This window comes from Stegostoma tigrinum, chromosome 8 (genome assembly GCF_030684315.1).
Source record: "Stegostoma tigrinum isolate sSteTig4 chromosome 8, sSteTig4.hap1, whole genome shotgun sequence".
Taxonomy (NCBI): Eukaryota; Metazoa; Chordata; class Chondrichthyes; order Orectolobiformes; family Stegostomatidae; genus Stegostoma; species Stegostoma tigrinum.
Genome location: NC_081361.1, coordinates 85,882,164 through 85,900,024, shown reverse-complemented (window position 1 = coordinate 85,900,024; position 17,861 = coordinate 85,882,164). Strand labels below are relative to the sequence as shown.

Sequence of the window (17,861 nt, the reverse complement as noted above, 5' to 3'; positions counted from 1 at the left end):
CTGAGGAGTTTACATTGACTTGAAGCCTATTTTCTGAGTGAAAGCAGTTGCAATCACCTCTTGTACATGTTGAAGTTTGACTTGTGGGTTGTGTAGTTTCCTATCTGTGCTATAGATTTTTTTAAAATCTCTGTAGACAGTTTAATTGGTTTCTTGAATGGCAGCAGCTACTTGGTCAGAGATGAGCAATTTCTACAATTTGGCAGTTTCAGTAAAGTTAATTTGACTGTCTGTTCTCTTTACATCCTTGCCTGGCCTGGGGGAATCCATCATTTAGCTCCTTACTGAAGGAGAATACCAATCCAGTTGACTTATTGTGGGGCAGCAGGAACCATTCATGCAATGTTGGAGCACTTTCCTCTTGTCTGTTTTGAGATCACCTTCCCTGTTGCAGAGTGATTGCTGCTGAACTAGTGTGAAGCTGGGGGAGGGGAAGAGACTAGGCTGGAGGGTAGAGAGAACACCTTGGGTTGGGTGTTCATAACCTGTATTTGTCAATCAGCCTTGCTATTGATCTTCATTTCAATTGCATATTTTTAATATTGAATAGATTTATGTTCCTTGGCAAACACATTGCCTTCCTCTGTATTTACTATGTGTGAAAATGAAGAAACATTAGCTGTGCTATTGATGTATCTAATTGTCATGGCTGACCTTGAATATTCCACTATTTTCCAACATTCTGTACCTGCTTTCATACTTGGTGTTCCAAAAGACCGCTGTAAGTTTTATTTTCTTTCACTCAGTAACAAATGCTTCAAATGCATTTTGCACACTTGCCAATTTTTCACTCTTCGACACTAATACCAATGCTCTAGCAACCAGTTAATAGTACAGTACAGCATAGGAATGTTTATGTATCTTTTTAAATGCTTCCTAAAAGTTGCTATCATATCTGCTTCGATCACCTCCCCTGGCAGTGCATTCCAGACACTTAGCGCCCTCTGCATGAAAAATACTTGTCTTGCACATCCCTAAACTTTTCCCCTCTCACTTTAAACCTATGGTTTCTAGTATTTGGCATTTCCACCTTCTTCAAAAGACTCAGACTGTTTGACCTATCTGTGCTCCTCAATTTTATATATCTCTATCAGGTTGCCACTTAGCCTTGAACACAGTTGCGAAAACAGCCCAAGTTTTTTTCAAAACTCTTCCTGTAGCTAATATGTTCCAATCGAGGCAACATCCTGGTAAACCTCTTGCCCCTCTCCCAAGCCTCCACATCCTTCCTCTATTGTGGCAACCAGAACTGAACACAGTATTCCAAATGTGCCCATACTTAAAGTTTTATAGAGCTGCAACGTGACTTGCTAGTTTTCTACGTGCTGCCTTCACTGAAGGCAAATATGCCATACATCTTCCTCACCACCTTATCCACTTGTGTTGCCCACTTCAGGGAGCTATGGACTTCAACCCTAAACCTCTCTGTACACTGCTCCTAAGGTTACTGACTGTTTGTTTGCCCTTTGCATTTGACCTCTCACTTCTTTGAGTTTGTATTAAACTCCATCTGCGATTTTCCTTTGTCCCCTGCCCAACTTCCCAACCGATCTATGTCTTGCTTTGTCCTGTCACACCCTTCCTCACTATTCACAAATCCTTCAATTTTCATGTTGTCTACAAACTTACCAATCAGAACAGCTACATTTTTTTTTCATCCAAATCATTCATATATGTACATAGCCTTGCAGAACATCCACTGGTCTAGTCAGAACCAATCAGAGAAACACACCTCAACAACTGCCTTCTATGACTGAGCCAATTTTGTACCCAACTTGGACTCTCCTTGGATCCCATGTGACTTAAACTTCTGGACCAACCTAACATGAAGAACCTTGTCAAATACTTGAGTAAAATCCATGAAGACAACATCAGCTACCCTACCTGCATCAATCATCATTTTTCATTTCCTCCAAAACCTCAATTAGATTTGTGAGACAGGATTTCCCTGCGCAACATCATGCTGACTACCCCTAATAATTTTATTCTTGGGTGTAGAATTTACTCGTATTTGGAAAAGAATCTTCTCCAGTAATTTTTTTATTAATGATGTAAATCTTACTTTCTAATTTCTTGGAATATCCCTGTTGATGGTCTTTAAACAAAGGAAAAACATTGGCTATTCTCCAGTCTTCTGGGATCTCACTGGCTAAAGAGGATACAAAGATATCTGGATTGCCTTTGAGATGCGATGGTAATGTCCCTACCTCTGAACCAGGAGGTCAGGTTCAGACCCAACTTTGCTCCTGAAGTGTGTAATAACATCACTGAACAGGTTAATTTAGAAATGTCAGACAAACAAAAATCTGTCGGGGTCCTGGCAATGTCTTCCCTTGCCTCCTTCAGTATTCTTGGATAGATCCCATCAGCCCCTCAGGACGTATCTGCCTTAAAGGTTTTCCTAGACAGTCAATTTCACCATCACCTTAATATTGACATTCCCAAGATTATCATCATACCCCCCAAATCTAAACATATTCATGTCTTCCTCCTTGGTGAATACTGATGCTAAGTACTCAAGGACCTCACCCAATTTCTGTGGCTCCGTGCATAAATTCCCTCCTTTTGTCCTTGAGCAAACCTACCCGACTCCTTTGTATATGTGTAAAATACTTTGGGATTATCCCTAATTGTACTTGCCAAAACACTTAATTACCTTTTTTTAGGCCCTCCCTTCCTACTTCCTTTTTTTTCATCAAAGGCCTTGTCTTGATTTCAGTTTCCTAAACTTTACACATGCTTCCTGTTTCTTTTTGACTAATATTTCATGAGTTATGAATGCGGGTGACTTTAACCCAGAGTGAAACCTGGCTTGTTAGATCCTAACTTGGTTTGTTTTAACTATAGAGGTCAGTTCCCAAACATGTAAATCATGGGCTGTCAGCCTACTTCTAACACAATAAAACTTGTATTAAACAAGAAAAAATACAAACTACATTAATTTAAGCAAAACGAAAGACTAGAAAGATTTCTTGCAGTTAAGATTCCACTTCATACCACCCATTTTTTTTATATCACGATGCTATCCTTCCACTCAATCCTTGGTGACAAGTCAGTACTCTTGCCTGCTCCAGCTCCAGCTCTGGTACAGCTGCCACTGGTTTCCTTTTGGTGAATTTCTAAGCAGTCGCTTATATGCTTTTGCCTTCATCGGGCATCTCGCCCTGAAACAAACTACAATGTAAAGGCCCAATGACTTTCAACTTCAGAGCAAGTCTATGTGAGTTTCCAAACTTTTCCCCTCTGGCTCACACTCGCACTGTAATTCTCTAGGTTAATCTGTTTACCGCAAGCCTGGACACCTGTCAATGAGCAGTAGTTGATTTTTGTGCAGTTGTTCTGCACGTGTACTGAACTGTTCTCCTCATCTTAATCATGAATTTTAAAGAGATTCTAAGTCACCAGACTATCTGGCCACAGGGCCTGAAGCGCTCAAATGGAGCTCAATTAAGCTTAATTAACTAAGTAATGGAAGGTAAACAAACTGAAAAGTAAACCACTTGAAGTCTAATTATTCTACATAAAATGGCCTGGAAGCATTTATATTGTACTACAGATCATAAAATGTGCTCTAAATAAAGTTGTCCGTCATTCATGAACTGCTACTTCTATTTTTTTTGATACTACTTGCTTCCCAAATATTTAACACTAACCAATTATGTACATAATGATTTTAAAATCACTTTCTGTTGGCTTACTCAGTTTGGGAAACTGAGTCTACTAAAAGTAATAAAGGAACAAAAAGGAGGAATGAATGAAAAGCATCAGTTGCGATGTCAAAAATGCAAATTAAAACTATAGGAATCAGTTCTTTTTCAAATGAGAAAAATATTCACAGAAATGCTATAAATGTATTCTGAGCTGGTGACCCAAAGAATTTTGAAGTTTGAGTGGAGTGGAACCAAGCTAATTGATCAATCTAGCCCTAAATTATGTTTGGGGATTGACTCTTGTTTGTAGGCAATGTCCTGTATGTAACATAAAACTTAGGCTTGTGGTTTTCCTTGAGCTATCATTGCTCCTGTTGAAGAGGAACCAAGCAACCACAATTCAAAGTACCTTTGAGACTGTGGCAAGATGTGCTGGAATCAAGGGTTGTTTCTGAAGCTATTTCTGTCCACTCTTGATTTCCTTTCCTTCATTTGCTCCATATAATCCAGCAGGTGATGTTGCGTTGTTATCTGTGTTACATGCACTAACTAAATTGAATGCTGTAATACTGTGGCCAGTTGGATATCGTCTTGGGCCACTCCCATCTCTGCATGGAAGGCTCATTCTGTAAACTTGCATTCTAATTTTGCTGTCAGTTCTGTGGATGACAAACCTGCTGCTCCATATTTGGCATTTGAAACAACGTTATACTTGAGTTTCTAATGTCTTAACAAAACTGCATTGGTCAAGATGGGAGAGATAATGGGGACTGCAGATGCTAGAGAATCCAACATAACAAAGTGTGGGGGATGGATGAACACAGGTGTTCGGTGAAGGAAAATTGGACAGCAGGAGGAAAGAGAATTCAACAAAGGTCACCATGTCATGGCTGCACAGATTTATGTACATTTTAGTAAACACACTGGTTAACAATCAGCCATGATAGAATCATTGTCAGTGCCTTCATTTCCATTGTTGACAATCACAAGTTAATTTTAGTGCCTTACTTCTGTCTTGTCTATCCAATACTATTCTGAAGTTTAAAAATAAATTCTGTGCTATTTTGTTGGTTTGAATAATGAATATGAAGGGGAGCTTTGTTTTTTTGGAAGTTTTTGTCATTAAAACAGGAAGCATAGTCTAAATTCAGCTTACCTGAAAATTCAGATATTTTGGCATCAACTTGCCACGTTTCGTGTTGATCAGTAACTAGCAAATTCATTTGCATTTTGTTAAAATTCCAGTTATCAAGAATAGAGCATAGTCAGTGTAGGAAGAATCATTGAGCTCATGGAGCTGATTACATGAAGGATCAGAACTATAAAAGTCTTGTTTAGGAAGTTCATCACCCATATCATATGGTGGATTCTATTCTATGATATTTGGCAACAATTGTCAGCTAGTTCCACTTGTCTTATTGCATAATATCAAAGTTATTGTAGATGTTTAAAATGCTTGAGATGGTCTTGTTGGAAATACTGGGTATTTTTCTTGTCCCTATTTCCCCTTGAGGCATTCTTAAATCCCTGCGGCCAGTGTGGACAAAGTACCATCACAATGGGAAGTTTTTGCAATCGTGAATGATAGTACAGCCATAAACCAGGTAAACGCTGAACAAAGGCATGGTTAGTAGGATTGGTGTGTGATATTTTCAGTTCATGTCTGCATTTCTGCATTTGAGCTACCAATTTTAGCCATGTGAGTGAGGAAATTTGGTATCTAAACACTTGGTACTTGTTTGTATCTTTCTGTGGTAATTGAGTGCCTATGCTCCAACCCTTAGTGCCATTGTTGAGTCTAAAAAAGAATTTTCGCTCCACCTTGGAGACGCGTTTGCCAATGTTCCTAAGGAAGATAAAATTATACTCCTTGGGGACTTCAGCGCCACAGTTGAGAACAGGTCCTAACTCTGGAAAGGAACTACTGGAAAGCAAGGAGTCGGGAATTCCAGAGGGACGACTTGAGCTTATTAAATGTACAGAATACCAGCTGGTCGTCACCATACTGTTCTGCCAAAAGACAAGTTGAAGTCCTCTTAACACCAATCATGGTGATCGTGGATACATTTATCATTCAATTCTGCAATCAAAAGGATGTCCTCTTTACCAGAACGAAAACGAGCAGCTTATCCACTTCTCTATGACCATCAAATACCACCAGAAGCAGCTGAAAGTGAAACAGTTCAGAAAAAAGTTCAACATGGAGTGGCTACAAGAGCAAAGCAGTCTGCTAGTGAGTTTCCAACACTGCCCTCACCAGCATCTCCTAAAATGTTCATTTTAATGGAATAGAGGAAATCTGGCAACCGCTGAAAACAGGCATCATCTCGTGCTATAAGGAAACCATTGGCACCAAGACTTGTTGAGAATGTCTGCATCATTCAAGACATCCTTAAGAAGTGGAAAGCTCTTGATGCTTATGGGTGATGTCATTGTACCAAGTAACAAGAACCCCTAAGACAGCCAAGGTGGAATTACCAACAACAACTATGGGATTAAGAACCAATGGACTGATAAAACTATGGAGTGTGACCCCTTGTTGACAAACATGATACCTGGGGCTATTTCAGTGCTACCAAATCAATATATGCGCCTGCTTCCTAGGTCTCAAGGCGGTGCAATCTCTCGAGAGAAAACATGACTTGTATGTGGGGTGATTTTCAATCAATGATGATCTTAGATCTCACCTTGGAAGAAGTTGAAGGCTTCTGTTATGAAGAGTTGAAAAGCCGCAGAAGTGGACAGGATTCAAGCTGCGCTTTTTTGAACTTGGAGCAGCAGGTATTATGTCACCTCTATCGTCTATTCCTGAAGATCTGGGGGAAAAAATGAAATCCCTGCAATTCTGGGTGATGCTGACATAATCCTAACACTATGGAAGTGGCTGTCAGTTTGCCTGTCCAGAGATGTCCATCAAATCCTCTGTCTTCCACAACAGGATGTTGGTGACGGTCATCACCACTAGTATTATGACACAACTGCTTTTGGGGTCAAGCATGGATGTCATCACTTCCCATCTTGTTCACCACCATCCTCCTTGTCAAGAACCAGTGTCCATACGCTGGGAAATCATCTACAGGATGATTGGAAAACTTTCCAACCTCAATAGGTTGAAATCCAAGTAGAAAATTGACATTAATGTTATTCATGGAATATGTGTATATGGGTGACAGTCATCTCCAATCTCTATGAACAGTGTCTTCTAACTTTGCTTAATCCTTTTTGTAAGTTTCCCAAAGATTAAATCTCAGCGTTAACCTGAAGAAACCTCAAGTCCTTTATCAACCCATCCAGGTCAAGTTGTTGTGTCTCTTCCATTACTAGAGAAATCCTCCCATTTGTGGAACATTTTTCTGTACTTGGGAAACTACTCTTTATTTAAGGCTGATAAAATGTGGCAATCCAACACTGCCTCAAATCTGCAAGCCCTGCCTTCATATTCCTAAGATGAGTTTTCAACCGTACATCTGTGCTGATACCAAGATCGTGTGTACAGCAGTTGTCTTTCTGAAACTTGGACTATGTATAGATGCACCTCAAGTCCCTGGATGAGTAAAACCACTGCTGTTTTAGTTGGTTTCTCCACAGATCGAATGACTCATACTAACATCAGTATCCTTGATGGAGCCAATAGTACCAGCATCAAGACCATGATCATCCAAAACTGATGCCTGGGCCAGCAACTTGCTTAGAATGCCTGTGTTCCAAATGCTAATGCACATCATCTTAGCTCAAGGATGTCACTTGAATGAGTGAATGAATGAATACCAAAGCAGCTCTTAAGTATATGTAAATGCATTTCTTGAGGTCAGCCATGTAGATGGCAATGGCTTGAATATTCTAGCTCAGAGGAAACTGACTTGGAGGAAGCTCCTGTATGAAGGGATATAATTCCCTTGGGAATGCCTGTTAGCAAGAGGAAGCATGGAAAAGGAACTTGAGAAAAGAATGCCAGTGATCTGGAAATGCCAACCAATTGTGTGGTTTGAGATGTGGCACTGGGTTTGGGCTCATTGACTGCACAAGGTCCCATAGAAGCTTGACCAGTGAGACATGACCGAGGTTTCCTGAAAAAGTGGTTGCTACCAGTGAGTTTTTCATAGGAAGGAGATGCAAAAGCACCGGTAGAACTGCTGTGATGACTCCTGTTTTCAGGGTGAGTCTGGCTCAGTGGAGCAGTGCAGACTTGATGAGCCGAATGGCCTCTTTCTGCACTGCACAGAATCTGATTCTCTTCTGTTCTAATCGAAAAAACTATCTAATATGAAATTAAAAATCTTCGTTTCATGGCTGCGTTTTCAAAAAAAGCTGACCCTTATTTTAAAATTTGCTGGTGAAATATTGGTATTGCAGCCAAGCCAGCATTTGTTGCTGACCCCTAGTTTTCCTGAGAGGTAGGTGTCAAACTGGGCTGCCTTGAATCACTGCAGTGCATGTGCTGTAGGTAGACCCACCATGCTGTTAAGGAGAGACTTCCAGGATTTCAACCCAATACCAGTGAAGGAACAGTGATACCATTCCAAGTGAGAATAGTGAGTGGCTCAGAAGGGAACTTACAGGTCATGGCAGTTTTCACAACCAACAAGCCTCTCATTTTTCAGGCTATTGCCCTATGAGATTTGAGATTCTTGGAATTCAGTCTTGATGGTTGTGAGATGAAAGGCTTCAATAGCATATCTCTTTAGTGAAACTAAAGTTGTGTTTTGCCAAGCGACTCGATCATAGACTCACCATAGTGTGGAAGCATACCAATTTGGTTCATCAAGTCCATACTGACCCTCGGAAGAGCATCCCACCTAGACATCATCCCCTCCCCCAAACCGGCATTTCCCATGGCCAGTACACCTAACCTGCACATCTTTGGACTGGGGAGGAAACTGGAGCACCTGGAAGAAACCCATGCAGGCATAGAATATGCAGACTCACACAGTGTGGCCTGAGTCTGCAATCAAACCCGGGTCCGTGGTGTTGAGGCAGATGCTTTCATTAAGTTACCAATGACAAAAGACAGATGTGTAAACTTGATTTTTACTTTTGATTTAATTCACTCCTGTTAGTGTCCAAACATCTGAGGGCTTAAATCACAAAAGGCATGTTGAAAAAGACAGTTGCGGTATCTTTACTGTAGAAATTTTAAAAAGTAATCATGTAACAATGGACATAGTACTTATAGTACATGCTTGTAAAAAATATTTTGTGCACTTAACTCCAGGAGCCAGTGGAAGTGGAGAGATGGTTTGCACAATATGCCAGGAGGAATACTCTGAAGTACCCAATGAAATGGTCATTTGTGACAAATGTGGACAAGGTAAATTAAAGTTTCAAAATAACCTTCTGGTATATTTAGTAAATTTTTAAGCAATGAAGTATTACTGCTATTTTTGTTAATAGGTTATCATCAGAAATGTCACATGCCTAACATAGATTCCAGTGTGATTGCATCAGATGCCAAGTGGCTGTGTCGCCAGTGTGTCTTTGCTACTACTACAAAGGTACTGTACGATACTGGGAATTGTATTTCTTTTCTGATGCTCTATAAAATGGAACCAGTGAAGTAAACTACCATAAATTCCAAAGTCCTAAGAACTGGTGTAGAGAAAGTAGTATGTGCTCATGTGTATTATTAATAATTAGATTTTGAAGGGATAAAAAGTGTCAAAGTATTATTTACAATAAAATATAATAAATAGCACCAGAGGTAGCCCGTTCAGCCTCTGGAGCCTGTTCTATTATTTACCAAGATTGTGGTTAATTTAGCTTCCACTGCCTTCTCAGGCAGAGTGTTCCAGAATTGCGCAATACTTTTGAGAGAAGAATTCTTAACGCCGTGCCTAAGAGGCAACTCCTCCTAATTTTAAGTGTCTCCTAGTTCTGGGCTCACTCATAAGAAGAAACATGCTTTCTATGTCTGCATGCTCAAGAGTTTTCATAATCTTTTAAACTTTAATCACTTTGCTCTTCCCTCTCTCAAACTCCAGTCTAGTCTGTCCATTTTATCTTCTTAAGATGCACGTCACTCGTTCTAGACAGTAATCTAGTAAACCTTTTGAGCCACCCCAACGCATTCACATCATCCTTTTAGATAAGGAGAGTCCAAAACTTTGTGCAGTATTAGAAATGTCTCACCAGCTGTATAAGCAAAGCATAATTGAACAAAGGCAAGGATATTATTTGTAATAAAGGATAGCATCCCATTAGCTGCTTTATTTCAATGCTGTTGCTGTGTGCTTTTATTTTGTGAGTCAAGTACTGAAACATAGATCTTTTTTAGTCAGGTAGTTGTATAATACATTTTGTAGCCACAGAATAAATATTTTTCTTTACGTTGTAGAGGGGTGGTGCTCTTAAGAAGGGACCAAATGCTAAAGCTCTACAAGTCATGAAGCAGACACTGCCATACCAGTTGGAAGACCTTCAGTGGGATGTAGGCCACAAAACAAATCATGAGCAGTGTTACTGTTACTGTGGAGGTCCTGGAGAGTAAGTAAAATATAGTGTTCGGAAATTGCTTAATTAAAAGCTTTGTAGTAATAGGGAAACATTGTTTTGGCGCTTGCCTGCTTTTGAAAGGTTATCCTTCATGTGAGTGGAAAGGAGAAAGATTACCAACTTAAAATGTTTGCCACGTGATGATGTACATTAGTACAATACATTTTTACACTGCAATGGTGACTACACTTCAGAAGTAATTAATTCACTATTAAAGTGCTTTAAGCTGCCTAGTGGTTGTAGGAAGGGCTATGTGAACTCCAGTTTTCTTCCTTTATCTACAGTACTGTAAAGAGTAGAATATGGTATTGTTAAAGATAGTAATGGAAAATGTTGTGGGCAACAGACTTTTTTTTGGCCAACTTTCTTGCCTGTTTTTCTTTTGGAGAAACATTTTGGTTTCTTGCTTGTTACTGCTATGAAGACCATTGAGTGTTTTGCCACAAAGGAGTACTTTTGAAGTAAAACCACCCTTAATGTGGGGAAATAACAGCAATCCATTTATGGACAGCAAGGTCTCAAACTAATTACGTTCTTGTCTTTTGCAATAATGGTTGAGGGACACTGGATGTCAAAAAATGCCCACAGTAGTCTTCAAATGCTGTCTGGTGTTTGTCTTTCTTTCATTTTGAGATGACAGGCTAACTTTTTAGTATAAAGATATCACCATTGGAAAGGCACCAATCTCAACAGTGAGAAGTGAACTGTCAGCCTTGTCATATACTAGAGTTCAGTTTGAGCTGAATGAAGGCTGAAAATTCATTTTCTTTTTAAAGTATTAGCTTGTGGCTGTTCATGGCCACCTCCATCATCTGTGCTTCGAGCTCATTAGTAAGCAAGGCTAGCCCACCGAGTTCACGAATATCCTTTTTAGGGAAGGAAACTGCCATCCTTATATGGTCTGGCTGAGATGTGATTCCAGACCCAGAGCAATGTAGTTGACTTTAAACTGCCTTCTGGCAGCTAGGTTTTGATCAATAAATGTTGGCCTAGCTGGTGACCCCCTCATTTTGTGAATGAACAAAAAAAAAAAGCAGTTGGGTCAGTTGGTGATTTTTATTTGTTCAACATATTGAGCCAAGATACCTGGGAATTATTACATTTAAATATTTCTCATGTTCTTGATATATTTTCCTTTAACAATTGTGACGTTACTGATACAATTTAGGTGGACACGCTAGTATGCTGAAATCCTGGAGTAAGGTTTAAATGGATGACCTAACTCTAGTTGTGATTCATAATGTCTCAGAGTAGTGCTGTGACTTTTGTGAAGAAAAATAATGAAACATGTCATTACGATAGCCTCGTGGATGAAAGCATTACTACAATATTGGGCTACTAAATAAACTTTTTGGTAGGCTCAGTCTTTGGTTTGTGCTCACTTAGTTCATTTCAACAAGGGTATGTCATAGAAGGTGGTGGCATTCAGACGAAAATGATGTCCATAATTTAGTCAAGATTAGGCATTGACATGAGGTGACAGTCAAGTCGCCATCACCCCAGAAGACCATGGAGCTGCTTCCTCATTAGTGACAGTGAGACAACCTGAGAGTCATTGCACTTAAAGCGATGGGCAAGTTTGAGAAGATGAGACCTTTGGGGTGACCTCAGCCAGTATGAGAATTGAAACCATGCTCTTGGCATCACTGCACATCACAAATCTGCTGTCCAGCCAAATGAACTACCTGACCTCAAATATGATATAAATACTGTCTTTATAGTCAGTAATTTGACCATTCAATCTTGCTGCTTACTTGAGATAATGATGATTTTGGACTTACCACTGCTGGTATTTGTGGAATTCATTCACTATGCTAAATGATTGAGGGTGGAAAACAAAGAAAACTGGTTGGTGAGGTACAGTGTATGAAGAAAACAAGTAATATGTAGTTGAAATAAGTGCTAGAAAATCTCAGGTCTGGCAGAGTCTGTGGAGAGAGCAAGTGCTAATGTTTCAAATCCAATGACTCTTTGTAACTCTCTCTTTAGTGTGGGATTAGTTTCTTTTTAATTCTATAAACTCAGATAATTTGCCTTACTAAAAATATCAACTTGCAGGCACCAAAGAGAATGTGACCCAGTATTATTATTTCTGTCGTGTTCTGGTATTAGTTCTCATTCATAGCGTTCAGTTATGTTCCAACAGCCTGGGATGTTTTAAGGTTTATTAGTAGGCTACAGAGTATTTTGTCTTTGAGAGAGAACATTGTCATAACCATATACAAATAGGAATTTAGTAGCTACATATTTTCATTGAAGCTACTAACCCAGCAAGAAACCGTTTTTCTCATGGCCATTTTATATAGCCAATCCTAAATGTTTTGAAAGCTCACTTTTTTTTGTCAATTGCAGTTGCACTGTGGCAGTAGTGGACTGTTTAATATGAATATATAACAAGTTTTCATAAAAATAAGTCAACTTTTAATTGTCATAACACTACATCTGGAAGATGAGATGAGACGAAAATGAGACGGCATCTCTTCAGCCAGAGTGGTGGGCTTGTGGAATTCATTGCCACGGAGTGCAGTGGAGGCTGGAACGTTAGATGCCTTCAGGGGAGAGATCGACAAATTCTTGATCTCGAAGGAATCAAGGGCTACGGGGAGAATGCAGGGAAGTGGAGTTGAAGTGTTCATCAGCCCTGATTTAAATGGCGGTGGACTTGATGGGCCAAATGGCCTTGCTTCCATTGCTATGTCTTATGGTCTTATGTTTAACTGTACGTTAAGCTGTATATTTTTGCTTTATTTTCGTTAGCTGGTACCTGAAAATGCTACAGTGCTGGAGGTGTAAACAGTGGTTCCATGAAGCCTGTATACAATGCTTACAGAAGCCTATGCTTTATGGAGACAGGTGACGTTCAATGTTTGTGTTTTAAAGCAGATTTTTAAAAAATTTTGAATGTATTTTCTTAATATTAGCTTCGGATCTCTGTCTGACTGCATGCTCACTAGCATGTAAATATTAACTCACTGCTGACAAGTTAATCGTGAAAGTGATCTTTTGATAGTTTTTGGGTTTCATTTTAAAAGCAGGTGATCCAGCTGACTGCTTTTAGATATGAAAGTGTGCAGCATGGTGCGGAGCTGCTTTGAGAAGTTCTTGCATTGCTTGCCATGTGATTTTGCTTTCTTGACATCAAAGCAAAACTAAAGCTACACATCATAAGCTGCATAGTATAATTGGCTTGCATTACTATCTTTGTATTTAATTTCAATGTTCTTATTTGAATTGTAAGCCATTTTGCCTTATTTTGGAGGACAGAATTGCATGTTCAGATGAAAATCTGTGCAGTTCATAGCAGCAGGTTGGGGAGAGGATTTACAAGGATGACGCCTGAAATGTATGTGTGCCTAAGATTGACAAGTTTGTTCTGTGTTCCCTTATAGACAGAAGGCTGAGGAGTTCGTAGAAAGCTAACTTTTCCTCAGATCTTTAAAATTATGGAAGGTGTTGGCAGAGGTGTAGGTAGACTATTTCTTGTGAGGAAGAATGTATTGTTTTAAACAATCAGTGTAAATCAACAAGAAATTCAGAAAAGAATTTAACTTTCTTGTCCAAAAAGTGAAAATGTTGAATGTATAATTTATAACTCCAAAAAGCATTTCATTTCTCTTAAAATATGTATTAGCGTTCAGCTTAGCTGTAGGTGTGCTTTCAGTTGTCAATTGTGGAATCCATCTCCTGAGCCAACTGGAAAGACATTGAGCTTCAACCAAAATACTCCAAGTCAATGGATTTATAAGGGAGAGTTTGTTTGAAGAGTCTCTCATAACTGCTAGTTGACTTTTTTGGAAGTCTGAAAGCAAGTTTGTAATTTACCTTAGTTAAAAAATGTATGTGGGGAAGATGAATAAACAAGAAGTAAATTTGATTACAGAGGAGCAAGTAATCATTTTCTTCAAGTTGCAAATGTGTGCTGATTTAATGTTTTTCACAAATTGAATATCCGAGGCAGGTTCAGTCAGGTAAATACTTTTCATATTTAGTCACCTTTTGTTGCATACCAAGAATTATAGTAGCTGATTCTATGCTGCAAAGTTTCATAAAAGTACACTCAAAAGTTTATTTGTGAAGTCGAAATGTCTAGACAGAAGTTTCCTGTTATTACGAAGAGTTTTATGGGATATTTTTTATCCATCTGACAGCAGGCAAATGGCACCCGAGTTTAACATTTTCTGCAAAAGTCTGCATTTCAAAATGCAACATTTCCTGAGTAATGCACAGAAGTATCAACTTTATTCTGTGCTCAAGTCTTCAAATGAGGCAGAAACGGCTGACTCAATAAGAGGCAGTGATTCTGCTAAGCATATATAGAGCCCTACCCAATGTATGAAGAGTACTCCATGCTATGCAAAGGACGTGGAAGCTCTTGGGGGAGAGAAAAAAAAAGAGTTGCAAGGCTGAATAGAGAACTTTTAGCTTTTGGAAAAGGTTAAACAGGTTGTGGCTTCCTATTCCTTAGAAATGACTAGATAGAGGTCTTTAAAATTATGATTGGATGGACAGAATGAATGTCGTTGCTCAGAACAGTTTGAATGTGGAACTTGTTACTGCAGGATGTGATTGAGGCAGATATCTTCCTTCAGAGACTATCTAAATTGACTACATGGGAGAAAGGGGAATAGGATGAAATGTTGAAAAGCTGAAACGAGGAAGATGAAATGGGAGCAAAGACTTTTGTGCAGTATAGACAAAACAGCTTAGTTGTGCTGAATATCTTGCTCCTATTCTTATGTTGCACATAATCTGGAAATATTGTCATATCTCTCTTGATAAAAAAAATTTTCTTTTTGGTCTGTTTAGGTTTTATTTATTTATTTGTTCCGTTTGCAATGCTGGACCGGAATACCTCAAACGTCTACCTTTACGTTGGTAAGTTATGTAATTGTTTTCTTTAGTGTTTTAAAACCTACAGTATTATTTTGCTCAAGTTTATCGAGTTAACATTTGTAAATACTGGTTGCTCTGATGGCATTATCATAGTTCCTTTTCATGATCAGGGGATTAGTTATGAATAAACACATGATAATGCATTTACACTGAAGTGGAAATTTGTAATTTCAGACATGTTTGAGGACAATGCACAGATCTAATTATAATTAAAAATGTTGAGTAATATTCAAATCTATTTAATTGATCATTTCTCATTAGAAAGTAGAAACTTTAAAAGTACTCTAAATGGAATCAGTGACTATAAAAATTTTGCAATTTTAATTCTGCCATCATCTGTCTTCATTTAACAAACCGTATATTTGGACAGATTTGTCAGACTTGCACTGATATGTCCCTCGAATCGCTCCTGGTTTTGTTAATCTGTGGTTTGGAGTGTGTGCTGTAATTGGCAACCAAATGAGCACTCAAAGAAATGTGGTGAAACCTATACTCAAAAATGGATGTTAAAATATTTTTGAACACTTTTTTTCTTTTCCAGGGTTGACATAGCACACTTAAGCCTTTACAATTTAAGTGTTATTCATAAAAAGAAGTACTTTGATTCTGAGCTTGAATTGATGAATTACATAAATGAAAATTGGGACAAACTGCAACCTGGTGAGGTAAGGTCTAGTTATGATTTTAAAATGAATGTAACTGATTTGTGTTTAGCAAAATCAATTTCCAGACTTAGTTGTACCTTTTTACATTTACGTGGAGCAGTATTAAACTAGGTAATTTGGCCTCAAATTACCTCTTATAGCATTTCAGTGTTAGTTTTGGTTTCTTTAATATATGCATTTAACACTAAGTTTTATGATGGGTTAATATCGTTGTTGAAGTTCAAATTGAAAACTGGCTGGTATAATGTTGAAATTTGTCAGTATAAATATTTGGCAGGTATTTCTTCTGTTGGACAGTTAACTTTTATAATTCATATATGACACATTATACACTTCTTTTGGAGCAGTCTAAATTAGAAATAATTAAAAGTCCATATATTCTCAGTCTGTTTGGAGGTAAGTGAAATAAATACTTCTGGGCTTTAAAGGAACACTGTATTGATTTTTATGCAGTAAGTCTGTTTGAAATTTATCAAAATATTATTCTCATTGAATTTGCTAACATTTTGTGAATCAATTTTATGGGGCCCAAAGAACAAAAGGATGTTGAATTTCTGTCATCTTATTCGTTTGCAGCTTGTAGATACTCTAAAATCGGATCGATACGATTATGTTCTAGAAGCCCTAAATGAGAACAAATGCATGTAAGTGAGGGTTTAGATATTTTTGAATCAAATTGTTCAGTGATGTTATTACACATTTCTAGAAGTAAGTGGGGCTTGAACCTGGGGCTCCTGGCTAAAAAGTGGGGACACTCACCATTGTGCCACATGAGCCCTGCCAAGTGTGGGTTAAGCCCAACTAAATACAATAGACTCAACTGTTCGGGTATAAAGAAAATTCCATAGGTGAAATAGATTTCTACTGTTCACCACCTTTTGTGCATGTAGCAAAAGTAGGTGGTGAATAGAAATCTGTTCTCAATGAAAACATTTTCTTGCAGCTTGCCCATCAACCCACCCTTGTCGACTTATGTTTGCACCCTGCTGTTTGTGCATTACATGCAAAGCTTTGTCTTCAAATCCTGGTGAATTTTAATGCTTTATGGATGTTACTGCAGAGACTGCAACGATAATTAAATGTAACAAAAACAGAAATTGCTTGAAAGGCTCAGCAGGTCTGGCAGCCTCTGGAGGGAAGTCAGAGTTAAGGTTTCGGGTTCACTCAGATTTCTCTCCATAGAGGCTACCTGGCTTGCTGCACCTTTCCAGTAGTTACTATTCTTGTTTGATTTCCAGTATTTGCGTTCTTTCAGTTAATATTTAATGTAATTTGACAGTAATTGATGCATAAGAGGCAATTTGGCTATCCTATGTTCTTGTAAAAGCATTTCAACTAGTCACATTCCTCTGTTCTGTCCCTAGAAGCAAACAAAAAGGATAAAAGTCATGGCAATCATGGCTATTGAACTGTAATAAATGGTTTTAGGTGAAGATCTAGCATCAGCAGGTTGCTTTTTGTACTGCTATTTATATGATGCTGGCAAATAAAATTTTTCAGAAAGGAGTTTCCAAAATTATTATTAAACAAATCAGTGATGGGATAGAATTAATAAGATGAATTTGTTCCACTTTTTTTGTTTACAAAAACAGAAATTGCTGGAAAAGCTCAGCAGGTCTGGCGGCATCTGTGAAGAAAACATTAAAGTTAACATTTCAGGTCTGGTGACCCTTGCTCAGAACAAAACAAAAATGTGGGTCTGAGATTGTCAATGACCCTAATGATATTTTGTGAATTTTTTTTTGACAAGTTAGTTTTTGGCCTATTAAAAATACAAATGGATTGGCTTTCTTTGTACTGTTATCTTCCTTCTGCATGGATTTCAGAAAGGATTTTGATGTTCCATGAGGTAGTCTCATCAGAAAATTAAACTGTCACGGGATCCAAGGGAAAGTGGCAAGTAACATTCCAAGTTGACTCAGTGGCCATCAGCAAAGGATTTTTTTTCTGGTTAGCTAGCTTTTTTGAGTGGACCTTCAGTGTTCAGTTTTGCACTGCTTACTGTTCATGTATCAATGATTTAATCTTAAATGTAGGAGATGTAATTAAATTTGTAGATAATACTAAAATTATCTGTGGGGTTTCCGGTGATGAAGCAAGCTGTAGAGAAAATACCAATGTCCTGGTCAGATGAGCTGAAAAGTGGAATTCAGCCTAGTAGTGT

General features: G+C 38.4%; 1 protein-coding gene and 1 long non-coding RNA gene across 7 annotated transcripts in view; one reads left to right on the top strand and one right to left on the bottom strand.

Annotated features, from left to right (window-relative positions):
• LOC132209909 (uncharacterized) overlaps positions 1 to 17,861 on the bottom strand; it is a 49,057-nt gene that overhangs the window by 4,702 nt on the left and 26,494 nt on the right. The window lies entirely within an intron of this gene.
• Positions 1 to 17,861, top strand: part of mtf2 (metal response element binding transcription factor 2) — a 47,228-nt gene that overhangs the window by 15,250 nt on the left and 14,117 nt on the right. For all 6 annotated transcript variants that reach the window (XR_009446079.1, XM_048539473.1, XM_048539471.2 and 3 more), the window contains 7 exons: positions 8,863 to 8,958; positions 9,042 to 9,142; positions 9,982 to 10,130; positions 12,897 to 12,992; positions 14,946 to 15,014; positions 15,574 to 15,697; positions 16,274 to 16,341. Coding sequence is in view for 5 of the 6 variants with exons in the window: in XM_048539473.1 (XP_048395430.1) it covers positions 8,863 to 8,958; positions 9,042 to 9,142; positions 9,982 to 10,130; positions 12,897 to 12,992; positions 14,946 to 15,014; positions 15,574 to 15,697; positions 16,274 to 16,341 (703 nt within the window). In the remaining variant the exon portion in view is untranslated. The remainder of the gene's footprint in view (positions 1 to 8,862; positions 8,959 to 9,041; positions 9,143 to 9,981; positions 10,131 to 12,896; positions 12,993 to 14,945; positions 15,015 to 15,573; positions 15,698 to 16,273; positions 16,342 to 17,861) is intronic.